The sequence below is a fragment of the Perognathus longimembris genome, chromosome 16 (assembly GCF_023159225.1).
Source record: "Perognathus longimembris pacificus isolate PPM17 chromosome 16, ASM2315922v1, whole genome shotgun sequence".
Classification (NCBI taxonomy): domain Eukaryota; kingdom Metazoa; phylum Chordata; class Mammalia; order Rodentia; family Heteromyidae; genus Perognathus; species Perognathus longimembris.
The window spans coordinates 23,931,895-23,945,694 of NC_063176.1; the positions used below are offsets into that span (position 1 = coordinate 23,931,895).

Consider the following 13,800-nt stretch of genomic DNA (forward strand, 5'->3'; position numbering starts at 1 on the left):
TTTATCTTCCCTATCACACTCCCTGTCTATTCCCTTTGTCTCTCTCTTTTTAATTCTTTTTTGTCAGTTGTGGGCCTTAAACTCTGGGTCTGAGCACACTGTCCCTGGCTTCTTTTTGCTCAAGGCTAGCACTCTATCCCTACAGCCATAGTGCCACTTCCAGCTTTTCCTGTTTATGTGGTGCTGAGGAATTGAATCCAGGGCTTCATGCATGCTAGGCAAGCACTCTACCGCTAAACCATACTCCCAGCTGTTTTTTAAAATCTTTTTTTTTCTTTTGTGGCACTTGGGGGGATTATACATAGGGCCTTACATATGCTAGGTAAGTGCCCTACCTATTTGAGCTATATGCTCATTTGTCACCCTCTATCTTTGCCTGGGTTGGCATTGAACTTGAAATCCTCCTGCTCTCACCTACCAAGTAGTGCGGGATTACGGTATATGCCCCAACTCCAATGCTTTTGCTCTCTGTCTCATTGTCTTTTTCCTCAGTTCTCTGACTCAAGGATGTTTATTTTCTTTTTTTTTTTTTTTTTTTTTTTTGGTACTCAGGGCCTTTCCCTTTTGCTTGGCTTTTTTGCTCAAAGCTGTACACAAATACTTTAGCCACACTTTCACTTTTGGCTTTTTGCTGATTAATTAGGAATAAGAGCCTTTTGTGTTTGTCTGTTCAGGCTGGTTCTCAGGATTTAGTGCCTGGAGTAGCTAGGATTATAGATTTGAGGTGCCCAGGTTTTTTTTTTTTTTAATGTTCTTAATATGAAAGCTTTATCATTCATTTTAGATAAGTTTTGCTCTAATAGTTACATTTTATGGATAAATCAGCCCCTTTAAAAACACTACCATTTATACAGCTCTGTTCTATACATTTCATTTAAATGTAAACATTTAAAATTCTCCAGTGACTTCATTTTGTCCCATATATTTAGACCTGAGATTTTTGACTATTAGAGTTTTTTAAAATGATATTTGTTAGTTTCCAGTTTTATTTTGCCTAGAAAATGTGCTTTGTGTATTTTCATTTCCTATAAATCTGTTATTTTGTGCTCTTTTATAGAATATGGTCTTTCTTGGGGAGTATTCATGTGCACCTGAAAATAGCATGGCATTTTTCCTTTTTATTTATTTTGATGGTGCTGGACATGAAGTGGTCATACTTGTAATCATAGCTACTCAGGAGACTTCCGTTTGAGCCTCCAGTTTGACCCTAGCCCAGGCAGAAAAGTTCTCAAGTCTACTGTATTTGTATGAGAGGATAAAATTTTATTATCTGTCTTTGCTTTGCCTCCTCTGCTGTCTTTAGGTGTTCCTAGTGACTCTTTAAATAAACTGTGGGGTGTGCAGTTGTTTTATATATAAATAAATGTATTTGGATCATTATGTATATGTATATAGCAGTAGTATCTGTTACACAGGCACACTCTTAAAGGGGTGGACGGAGAGGAAGAGTTTTATGAATTAGATTTCAGGATTTTAGGGAGCCTGACTTGGACATTTTCTCATCAGTGTTGACAGGTAGAAGGTCTTGGGTGGAATGTTTTTCCTTCTCCAGATCTTAAGGGTTTTTAACACTGTGGCTCCAATGATAGTTTCCCTTGAGAGTAGGACTTCTTAAGGAGAATGTTACTTAATGTTTTAGGGTACTATTTGTTCCGTGACTAAAATTATGAGGTCAGAAGTCATAACTTTCAGGTTCTTTACAAATTGGAACAGAGAACAGAAGTTTTCTTTGTTTGCTCTTTTTTATTCTTGAACTCTAATTTCAGGAATATTTAGCTCTTATTTTAAATTCCATACCTTTTCTATTTAATGTTTTTGTCCTTTTGACTTAGTGAAACTTTTTGAATAATAATTTCCTTAATATATTTTTTTCTGTTATTTTCAGTTGTGTCTAACTACTGCCTATTATTCACGAAGATTTTTCCCTCCCTGGTACTTAAGTTATAGTTACATATTTCTTAAATGGCCAAGTATTTAAATATCAAACTTTACTTGACTAAACTTGTGAATCCCCGTTTCTTTTCCCATTTTCAAGTTAATTGGAAACTGCCAACTAGACTTATAGTCATTTTACTTTATATTTCACCAATAATCTTGGGAGAGAATCTTTCTAACATAGCTATTTTGGTGGATGTGTAAACCATTGAAGATTCAACAGTCGGAAACTTCATTTCTGGAAGTTCAGTGGTTGAATGTGAGACTAGTATGCTTGTTTTAGTTGAATATTTTCATTTCTTTCATATGGAATAGTCTGTTAATGGTGGCCTTTTTTTTTTTTTGGCTGTTTGACAGATTTGTTTTAATAATATCCTGACATTCTTGATTTCTGTCATAGCAGAATTCTTATTTCTACATTTTTATAATTGAACTTGATTACATTCTATTTTCACTTGAAATAGTTTCCTTTCTCCCATAAGTAATACGAATATTCTTAGAAAAATTCTTGTTTTTTATAAAGTCACTCATTCTTTCTCATATAGGGATGTTAGGCTCATTAAATAAAAATCTGTTTTCAAAGATTAATGGAGAATCTGTAGGGTTACTTCAGAATTGACCATAATTAATATGTATTTATATTATGTTTGTGTATGTGTGTGACCTATGTATATTACAGTTTCAGGTTTTAATATCATAACCTGGAAAGAACCCTTTTTAAAGTTATTTTTTATAAATGCCTTACAAGTATTTAATATCATTTAATTTCTTAAGTATCTAACAGATTAAAATATAGTAGGATTCAATTAAAAATTGAGTGTTTTATGTTACAGGGTCTTACATGTTTTATTGTCTTTATTTTTAGGCAATCCTTTATCACAGGATATTGCCAATTTATACCAGGACCCAGATGGAACCCGAAAGCTGCTGAACTTCATGCTTGACAATCTTGCAGGTAACTCTTAAATATCAAACATTGAACTTTGCAGATGTTAATTCAAGTTAATATATCACAGGTTTTTTTTTGGGGGGGGGGGTCTTTGAACTAAGGGCCTTGTGCTTCCTAAGCAGGTCCTCTACTGCTTACAGTATGTTCTACTACTTGAGTCAGGTCCCCTGGCCTTTTTTTTTTGAGTTGTTTTTCAGATTATTGTTCTCTTTGCCCATGGCCAGCTTTGTAGTGCAGTCCCGATTATAGCCTTCTATGTACTGGGAATATAGGTAGTCCTGAAAGATAATGCCCAGTATGTTTGATGATGAGACTTCCTCAAACTGCCTAAGCTGGCCTCAAACCGTGAGCCTCCATCTCCTGAGTAACTGCGATTATAAAGAGTATACCACCACACTTACCCACAGGTTAGAACTTGAAAAAAAAATTTAAACATTGTGTGCTTTCTATTTAACAAGCAGTATGTTAGGACCTTTAGTTCATTATCTTCTTTAATCTTTATAAGAACAGTAGGAAATTGTACTCATATTTTGCAGATGGGAATTTTGAAATTCACAGGATAATTACAGGTCTGTTGCCAAGACTGAATTACTCTTAATCTCAAAGATGCATAGTTGGTAATTATGTGTAGTTGGTGGAAATCAGGGTTAAGAAATTTAATCCTAAATTGGAACCTACATATTTAATTTTTTTTTTTTGCCAGTCCTGGGGCTTGGACTCAGGGCCTGAGCACTGTCCCTGGCTTCTTTTGGCTCAAGGCTAGCACTCTGCCACTTGAGCCGCAGCGCCACTTCTGGCCATCTTCTGTATATGTGGTGCTGGGGAATCGAACCGAGGGCTTCATGTATAGGAGGCAAGCTCTCTTGCCACTAGGCCATATCCCCAGCCCCCTTAATACATTTTTAATAAGTAAAATGAATGCCAATGGTCCCTAGACTCAGGATGATTTAACTTCAGATTTTTTGGCTTTAGGTATTAAACTATACCCATACAGCATTCTGTTTTTCATGTTTACAGTATTCTGTAAATTTTATGAGCTATTCCATCTTTTAGAGTGTTACATGATTTTGCCCAACTTTAGGCTAATTGTGATCTGAACATGTTTTTAGGTATGATGTCTGGTAGGCTAAATATGTTAAACACTCTTCTGCCTTAGGATATTTTCAACTTAAAGAATTTAATTGGGATGTAAACCTCATTGTAAATCAAAGAGCATCTGTAGTTTGAACCACTGTACATCTGTAGTAACTTTGCTAATACACTTTTAAGAACACTAGCGTAATGAGAGTTAAAATGGCTGCATTCAAACTGCAAGTTTTCTTATATAAGGAGGCTATTAAAATTTTTATTTGGAATTGATTTTGTCTCATGTGGCCTTTTAATTTTGGCTTAATCATTCAAAATATGAGTAAAAATGGATATACTAAACATTTTTCTGGGAATATTTCTAAATAGACAATTATGAAACAACGAGTTTCTCAATAGGAGCATTTATCACCATATTTTTATTATAACCTTCAAATTCTTTGTTAAAAATATTTTCCATATTCAGAAAGTAATTTATAACAAGGGAATATCAATTAATGTTACCTGAAATGTTTTTGAATAAGAATATTTAAATTTGATAAAAGAAATTAGCACCTACTGCAAGTTTTCTACTTTTTGTTTTTGTTATTTGGCTGGTTTCAGTGCTTGAGCTCAGGTCCTTGTTCTCATTTGGATCTGTTTGCTCACACCACTTGAGCTGTGCTTCTGGTATGTCCCGTCCCCCCCCCCCCCCCCCCCCCCCCCGGTTAATTGGAGATGGTGTTTTGTGAACTCTTCTGCCCAAGCTGGCATTGAATCTTAGTCCTTCAGGTTTCAGCCTCCTGAGTAGGTAGTATTATAGGAGAGAGCCACTGGTACCCAGTTCAGCGATCTTTTTATTAAGGAATTAAGACTGTGTGAAAGTTTAAACTGTATTCATGACACTTTCTATACTTTTTCTTTCTTTAAAGTTAAATATCTTTCGGTATACATGTAGCCAATTCAGTTATTTATGTAACTTACGGATTTTTTTTTTTTTGGTGTGTGTTTTAGATATGTTTGGTATGTATGTACATGTACACACAGGAAATACCTTTTCCTTTACTATTTTTCCTGTCTTTGGTAGACATACAATTTTAGTATACAATTTAACGCTATACATGTAGTGTGGGTGTGTCTATATGTATTTATATAATGTACATATAATGTACTCTAAAAGAACTTTTCCCAGTTGGACTTGGTGGTATGTTCCTGTAATTGTAACTACTCAGGAGGAAGAGTTGGGAGGATTGTGAGTTTGTGGTTGGTCCAAACTCAGAAGCAGAAAGACCCTTTTTCAAATATAAAAAATAAAGAGGAACATATTGTAGCTAAAATAGTAGATAGCTTGCTGCAATGAGGCATTGAATTCAATCTTAAGTTACCATAGAGACAGCTTTTTCCCTATCACTACACAAGAAACTTTATATTTTCACTATTTTTATTTGTGGTATCTAGAGCTATAACCATCCAAGGATCAGTGTTTTGGTAAAGTAGGAGTTCAGTTATGTATATATGTATATTGTATTGATTCCATCATTTGTTGGTAAGTCTGGTCTCTTTTTTTTTTTTTTTTTGCCAGTCCTGGGCTTGAACTCAGGGCCTGGGCACTGTCCCTGAGCTTTTGCCCAAGGCTAGCACTATACCACTTGAGTCATAGCGCTACTTCCACCAGCTTTTTTGGTTTATGTGGTGCTGAGAAATCGAACCCAGGGCTTCATGCATTCTAGGCAAGCAGTCTACCACCAAGCCACATGCCTGATTTATTAATATTTTTAGTGCTTGTATCAGATATGGAGAACCAATTTTTGACTTCATTAGTTCTCTTCTTACATGTTTTCAGTATTATTAATTTCTCTTTTTCTCCTTTCTGTGGGTTTCATGTGATGCTGTTCTGATTTACTGTGAAACCTAAATCATTAGCTTTTTCAGTATAGTCATTTATAAATCTCTTGAAATGTGGCTTCTTCTGTACCTCAGAGGCTTTTTTTTTTCTTTTTGTTTTGTTTTTTGTTGGTTGTGGGGCTTGAACTCTGGGCCTAGGCACTGTCCCAGAACTCTTCAGCTGAAGACTAGAGCCACAGTGCCACTTCTGTTTTTTTTTCTCATTGTTAAGAGTTTCATGGACTTTTCTTGCCGAAGGCTGACTTTGAACCACAATCCTCAGCAGGATTGCAGGCGTGAGCCGTTGGTGCCCAGTCACCTCATAGGTTTTTAATTTTTCTTTTCTGTCATTCAGTTCTGCATATTTTCTAACAGGCCTCATTAGTCACTTAGAAGTTTATTTTCAGGGAACTTTAGTTTTATCAACAATATTGATCTTACTTTATGATCATAGGACATACTCTTACTTGAATTTTAAAGATGTATTACTACCCAGCACATTTCCGTATAGTTGTTAATTGTGGGGGCTGGGAATATGGGCTAGTGGCAAGAGTGCTTGCCTCGTATACATGAAGCCATGGGTTCGATTCCTCAGCACCACATATATAGAGAAGGCCAGAGGTGGTGCTGTGGCTCAAGTTGTAGAGTGCTAGCCTTGAGCAAAAAGGAAGCCACGGACAGTGCTCAGGCCCTGAGTGCAAGCCCCAGGACTGGCCAAAGAAAAAAGGGAAAAAAAAACCAACTTAGATGTTAAATGTGCACTTGAAAAGAATATGGTTTTTGTAGTTGTTGATATAGAGTTTAATGATTTCCATTTAATGTTAATTATATTGACTGAATGTCACACATACATGATTGTTTTGGTTTTACTTATTATAATCAACATCTCCTATTTAGAGTGTAGATTTGTAGTTGTTCATTCAACTTTTTCTTCCTCCTGTACTGGAGTTTGAAATTAGGGCCTATGCAATCAATTTTTCATCAGTGTGTTGGCTACAACAGCTAGATAGAAAGGAGGTTGATTTGACATAATTGATACTGACTTTAGAAACACCTGAAATCATGCTATGTTTACAAATTCTTTTTTAGTTCATCCAGAGCAGCTTCCTCCGAGGCCATGGATTGCATTAAAAGAACGAGACCAAATTCTGCCATCAGGTACTTTTTCCTCAACCTTCTTTGACTTTTTTTCAGATATACTTGAACTATTGTATGGGATTTTAAATTTCTAACAGTGCTTCATTTTACCTTTCATGAGTAGATGTACTTCAAATCATTGCTTGATAGAATTAGATTGCACTAATAGGCTTGTGTACAAATAATGTGTATCTTTTATATTGACATCTCTGTTAAAATTATTCCTTGTAATATAGTTTCTCAAAAGTTCCATAGCTTAAGGAAAAATGAGTAATAACATTCCTTCTAAAATTTTTAAATTAGTGAAGTATTTATCTTTCTTGAAAGGTAGCTTGAGTAATAAGTTAACTTAATGAAATTGGCAACAGGGTTATAAATAGGTTATAAAAGGGAGTATTTGAGCAATCTATCTAAAGGGTAGCTCTCAGAATAGGTAAATCTCAATTTATTGTGTACATTTGAAACAATAAAAGGCTCTTCAAGTTTTAAGTTTTTGGTTTAACAAAAAAGTTGAGGATTCAGACCAAAATGTTTATTTTAGTATTAGGAAATTTAGTATGTATAACCAACCTATATAGTTATGTTTGTGTTTTAATTATGAAAGAAAATACTTGGTACACAAAATGTAGTTTTGTGTCTTCCAGGAGTATAAGTTTAAGACAGCTATATTGTAGAACTATAGTATCAGCCTTACAGGAGTCACTGTGCCACTGTTATCTCTAATAATATTTCTGTTATCAGGATAAGCATGATGGATGGACTCACTTTCCCAAGGTTTTCAGCAAAGGCTGGAATTCTGTGGATTTATTTTATACTTAGCCTTTTCTAGTAATTATTTCCTTTTTGACCTATAACTTCAAAGTAATCTTGTTTTGAATGTGAATGTGAATGTACATAATCTAGAAATACTTTGTTTTCATTGGTTGTTGAATTCTCACTATATTCAAGTTTTCTTTACTGAAAAACTAGTTGGTGTGGATTTTGTTAATATGCATGATACTTCTCTAAGTAGACTCTTGTGTATTAACCTATTAAAATGGCTTTTAGTTGTCGTGTGGCGTCCCCCCTCCCCCCAATGAGGCTTGAACTTGGGGCCTCTGTGCTGTCTGAGCTCTTTTGCTCAAGGCTGGCACTCTGCCACTTTGAACCACAGTGTTACTTCCACTTTTCTTGTGGTTAATTGGAGATAAGAATCTCTTGGGCTTTCCTGCTTGGGCTGGCTTCCAGCTGTGATCCTCAGATTTCAGCCCCCTGATTAGCTAGGATTACACACTTGAGCCAGTGGTGGCTGGCGACTTTTAATTCTGATGTGTAGAAGGATACATAGAACAACTAATGATGATTAACAATGACTTGCATTCAATTATCTATAATGGCGGATTATGTAAGATTCAATGATAGTGAAAAAGAAAGGTACCAGAGAGAGTATAAGAGAGTAGTAATAATAGTCACATAGCTAATTTCACTTCTGTTTAAAAATTATAGGCATTGCACTGATAGAATTTTGTTCATAGTATCAAGTAATCTCTGGCCTTTTCTACAAAATCTCACTTCACAAAGTATTTTTGTTTTTTTATCTCTTCCAAAGGATAGGTTAAATCCAAGGTGCTTATCCTTGTAGTAGCATGGAAGTGGTCTGGATCATTTCCAAAATAAACACAGAATACAAATCAAACTGAAATTTAGCCCCTCCTCCAAATTATAAAGTGGTTACTAGTCAGACTCACTATTGAAATGATTATTCTTATATCTTTACCATCATCTCAAATGGGACCAACTTTAATCAGATGTTATTTCATCATGAATTCTTACCTTGTGTTTAAATACATGATTCTCTATCACGTGTGTCTTTTATACTCAATTGGTATGTCTTTAAAGCTATAAATGCCCAGAATTCTGACAATATGTATTTATTTAGCTTTTGTATCTTTTTAAAGTAAAAGCGCCATATAATTTTAATAGGCATGCAAGATGGGGAATTACTGATAAAAATTAGGGCTTACTGGACTTTAACATAGACATCTAATTGAATCCCTGGAGGATTTTGTTAAATAGCAGTTCCTGCTCAGTAGGTGTAGATAAGGCTATTTGGCACTTCTAAATTTCTTTGTGATCACTCATGCTCCTGAGATTTATGAGTAGCAAGGATATAAACCATCTTCTCTTGACTGTGATAGTCCTTATAATTTCACAATGTTTAGTCCTTTTATAGTTCAGAGACTTTTAAAATGAGAATTTGATTTAAAAAATGAACATTTGGGAAAAAATCTCTTAAAATTAAATTTCATTAGTCCTGCCAGTAGTCTTCTGGCTCAAGAGTGGTTGGCAACTAAGTAAGACCTTAGCTCAAGAAGTATTAACTGCAAATATTTTAATAATACATAATGAAATCAGAGCCCTCTAATTTGAATGAAATTAAAATTTACTTTTGCTTCTTTTACAATTTCTCAGAAAATTACATGCAAACAATATTCTGAATTAAAATTAGAATTCTTTACTTATTAAAATAAGCATTACAAAAATCTCAACCCTAAAAATCTTATTCTAGACTTTTAAACATTGGTATGATGAATTCTAGTGATTGTGAGATAATACTATATAGAAATGAAATTGTCTTTATATTAAAGGTGAACCTAAGAAAATAATAAATTGTGGGAGAGATTGTGTTTTGCTTTAAACTTAAGTAAATCTTATTTCTCTCCTTGGCATTTTATAGTTACATTTGGGGTTAATGTGTGTGCCTATGCAGATATACATGATGCTGATTTTGAAAAAGTTGCCTAATTTTCTCCCCCTCTGTTTTTTTCCCCCCTCCCACTTCTTAGCATCATTCACGGTTATGTGTTACAATGTTTTATGTGATAAATACGCTACCCGGCAGCTATATGGCTATTGCCCATCCTGGGCATTAAACTGGGAATACAGGAAAAAGGGAATTATGGAAGAAATTGTTAACTGCGATGCAGATATCATTAGTCTTCAGGTAACACTATAGAAGTTAAATTGTCTTTAAGTTAAAGGTGAACTTGAAAATAATAAAGTCCTCCCTCTGGGTGAGATCCTGTGTTCAAAGAAAAGCTCAAAAGAAAGACTTTTTTTTCTCTCAAAGACAGTTTTAATAAACATGTGGGAAGATTTTCACAGTGCAAGTAATTTGCTTTTTGAGCACTTAAATTTATTTCCTGTTTTTCTAAAGTAAAATTTTATGCCTTACGCATGTTCATAATTCACCTTATGGATTCAACAGTGGTGTTGTTGAAAGAGAAAACTGCAGACAATTGCCAGTGTCTTGGGAATAAATTTAACTTACAATGGAGTCTTAGGAAAAATAGTGTATGACCACAGTTTCTTGAAGAAAAAGTTAAAATTTTACCATATAAGTACTTTGTTGCTTTTATAAATTTCTGAACCTTGCACCCTTTTTTTTTTCTGCTTTCTGTCATTCATACCCTTTTATTTTGGAAAAGCATAGCTGTTGGACTCTTTGAAATAATGAAAATAATTTAAAAATTGCTTTGTTTTCTTTAAAGACTCCTTAAAGAGCTATTAAGGCCTCCCAGTGGGTAAACCACTGAGGAAGGACACAGTAGTTTAAGTTACATGGCCTGGAAACGGAGGCCTTAGAGTCTTCTCTTTAATGGTATTTTATTAAAATGAATTTAACTGAAGTATTTGTTTCTATGAAATATATCATGTAACTTCTTTTCAACATTTAGCTAATGATTATCCAGAAACATTTGTGAGTAATTTTGTAAGTTTTTCTTTACAACTTTCAAAGCCTACTAAATATTTAAAGCTGGTTTTGAAATTTTTAGTTGACAAACAATTGTTCTGTATGTTTAAGTACTACATTATGTTGTTTAATGCATACCTTGTAGAATGGTCAAATCAAGCTCCTAAGCATAACATGTCAAATATTTGTCATTATATTCCCTAAAATTTAATCATTAAAAGCTGGCTTAAAATGTTTTATATGTTATTTTACACATTTTCTTTTTAATGTATCCTAAGAAACCTCAACAGGATATATGTATACAAACGTACACACTCTCACAGTACTGGGGTTTGAACTCAATACTTAACACTTGTTAGGCAAGTGTTCATCCTTGAGCTATGCCTTCAGCACCCCCCTCCTTTTTTTTTTGCCAGTCCTGGGCCTTGAACTCAGGATCTGATCACTGTTCATGGCTTCTTTTTTTCTTTTTTTTTTTTTTTTGGCCAGTCCTGGGGCTTGGACTCAGGGCCTGAGCACTGTCCCTGGCGTCTTTTTGCTCAAGGCTAGCACTCTGCCACTTGAGCCACAGCGCCACTTCTGGCCATTTTCTGTATATGTGGTGCTGGGGAATCGAACCCAGGGCCTCATGTATATGAGGCAGGCACTCTTGCCACTAGGCCATATCTCCAGCCCCTCATGGCTTCTTTTTGCTCAAGGCTAGCACTCTACCACTTGAGCCACAGTGCCACTTGTGGCGGTTTTCTATATATGTGGTGCTGGGGAATCGAACCCATGTATATGAGACAAGCACTCTTGTCACTGTTCCCAGCCTCTTCAGCCCTCTTTTTTAGGTAAGATTTTGCACTTTTCACCTGAGCTAATTTCAGACCAAGATCTTCCAAGCTACACCTCTTGCATAGCTGACGATATGGGGATGTACCACCAAGTCCAGCTAGTTTGTTGAGATGAGGGTTCTGCTGACTTCAAACTGTGATCCTCCTTAATCTCTACCTTCCCCCAAGATTGTATTGTGAGCTATTGTGCCTGGCCACTATGATTTTTTTAAAATAATTTATTTTTTTGTTGCCTATGACATAGCAAAATATAATATTCATAAATTAAAATTGTGTACACTGAGATTGATTTAAGATGAGTGGAAGAGATAGAAGTAAATTAGACTGTGGAAATAATTGTTTACTTTTTGGCTCAGTCTTTATGATAGCAACCTCACTCTTAGGTTTTAAGGTTAAATCATTAAAATCTCTTTATAAAGTGCAATATACTATAAAGTATCTGAGAAAAGTTGGAAATTTTGTAAAAACTTAAACAGGATAGAAGAAAATTATTCTTGGATCTCAGAGGTCCTGTGTTAAAACTTCTGAGATGTTTTCTTGAACAGATAAACTTTTTTTTTTCCTGGCAATAAGATTTGAACACAGCCTCTTGGACTTGCTAGACAACTTGGCTCTCTTAGATGGCATTCTTCCATTTGAGCCATACCTTCACCCAATTCTTTTGCTGGTTATTTTGGAGTCTTGGACTTTTCTGCCCAGGCTATCTTGGAACAGTGATCCCCTGCATCTCAGCTTCCTGAATAGCTAGGATCAGAGGCACAAGTCACTAATGCTTGCCTGGCCTCTTACACACTTTTTAAAAATTCACTTGTCAACTTATTTGCAAGTATATTTTCAAAATTAAGCTGAGATACTGTTGCACTTAATGTACTTTTCATGTTACTAGACTTCTTCAAAACCAGTTAATGAGGTTGGGAATACAGCCTAGTGGCAAGAGTGCTTGCCTGGTATACTTGAAGCCCTCGGTTTGATTCCCCAGTACCACATATATAGAAAAAGCCAGAAGTGGTGCTGTAGCTCAAGTTGGCAGAGTGCTACCCTTGAGCAGAAAGAAGCCAGGGACAGTGCTCAGGCCCTGCGTCCAAGGCCCAGGACTGGCAAACAACAACAACAACAAAACAACAAAACAAAAAAACAGTTAATGAGGAATATATGATAACTGGTTTAACTGTTTATAAGATTTTTGCTGTTATAAATGCTGTTGTAATCATCTCCATACAAATCATTATTTCCATATCTCATAGTTTAATTTGAAAGGTTAGAAATGATGAATGATAAAAGATTTAATTATTAACACAGATTGTTATGTGACTTGTATTTAGGTGCAAAAAATTCCTTTGTGGGGTGTTTTTTTGTTTTGTTATTTGATAGACATATGTTTCCCACTCTTGGGTATATTACTTTTACCACAGTGTAGATGGATAAGTAATTTAAGTATTTTCCTCTTACATGTAAAATGGACTATTCCCTGCCACCTAACCTATCATATTCTCTACTTACTTTGTTTTAATTACTAGTATTGAGGAAATGAAATATATTGGAATGAACTCTGGGAGTCAAGAGATCTGGGATTTAATCCCACTCCTGTCATTAACTAGTTGTGTGAGCATGAGAAAGTCATGTCACCTTTGATTGTTTCATGTTTAAAATGCTGCCATTTAAAATAACTCCCATTGTCGATTGCAGCTGATAAGAATAAGTAAGGTGGGCTGGGGATATGGCCTAGTGGCAAGAGAGCTTGCCTCGTATACATGAGGCCCTGGGTTCAATTCCCCAGCACCACATATACAGAAAACGGTCAGAAGTGGCGCTGTGGCTCAAGTGGCAGAGTGCTAGCCTTGAGCAAAAAGGCAGCCAGGGACAGTGCTCAGGCCCTGAGTTCAAGGCCCAGGACTGGCAAAAAAAAAATAAAAAGAATAAGTAAGGTAAGAAAGATAATGTTTCATCATTATCTGAATGAACTTAATCATCCCATACCCATAAGTGCTGAATGTTTTATGTCTTAATCAGTGCTACCTTCTCCATGTATATGTTTTTTCATCTTAGGAAGTGGAAACAGAGCAATACTTCACACTCTTTCTGCCAGCGTTGAAGGAGCGTGGATATGATGGATTTTTTTCTCCAAAGTCACGTGCCAAAATCATGTCTGAGCAGGAGAGAAAGCATGTGGACGGCTGTGCAATATTCTTCAAAACAGAAAAGTGAGTTTAAGGAAACAAAGCACAATTATGTGAACACTTCTTTTAGTTATTGCACATAAT

General features: G+C 35.3%; 1 protein-coding gene across 4 annotated transcripts in view; it reads left to right on the top strand.

Moving 5' to 3' along the window:
* The window catches only part of Cnot6l (CCR4-NOT transcription complex subunit 6 like), an 85,951-nt gene that overhangs the window by 53,904 nt on the left and 18,247 nt on the right, over positions 1–13,800 (top strand). For all 4 annotated transcript variants that reach the window (XM_048364901.1, XM_048364898.1, XM_048364899.1 and 1 more), the window contains exons 5-8: positions 2,801–2,890; positions 6,923–6,991; positions 9,796–9,953; positions 13,586–13,740. In XM_048364901.1, coding sequence (XP_048220858.1) covers positions 2,801–2,890; positions 6,923–6,991; positions 9,796–9,953; positions 13,586–13,740 — 472 coding nt within the window. The remainder of the gene's footprint in view (positions 1–2,800; positions 2,891–6,922; positions 6,992–9,795; positions 9,954–13,585; positions 13,741–13,800) is intronic.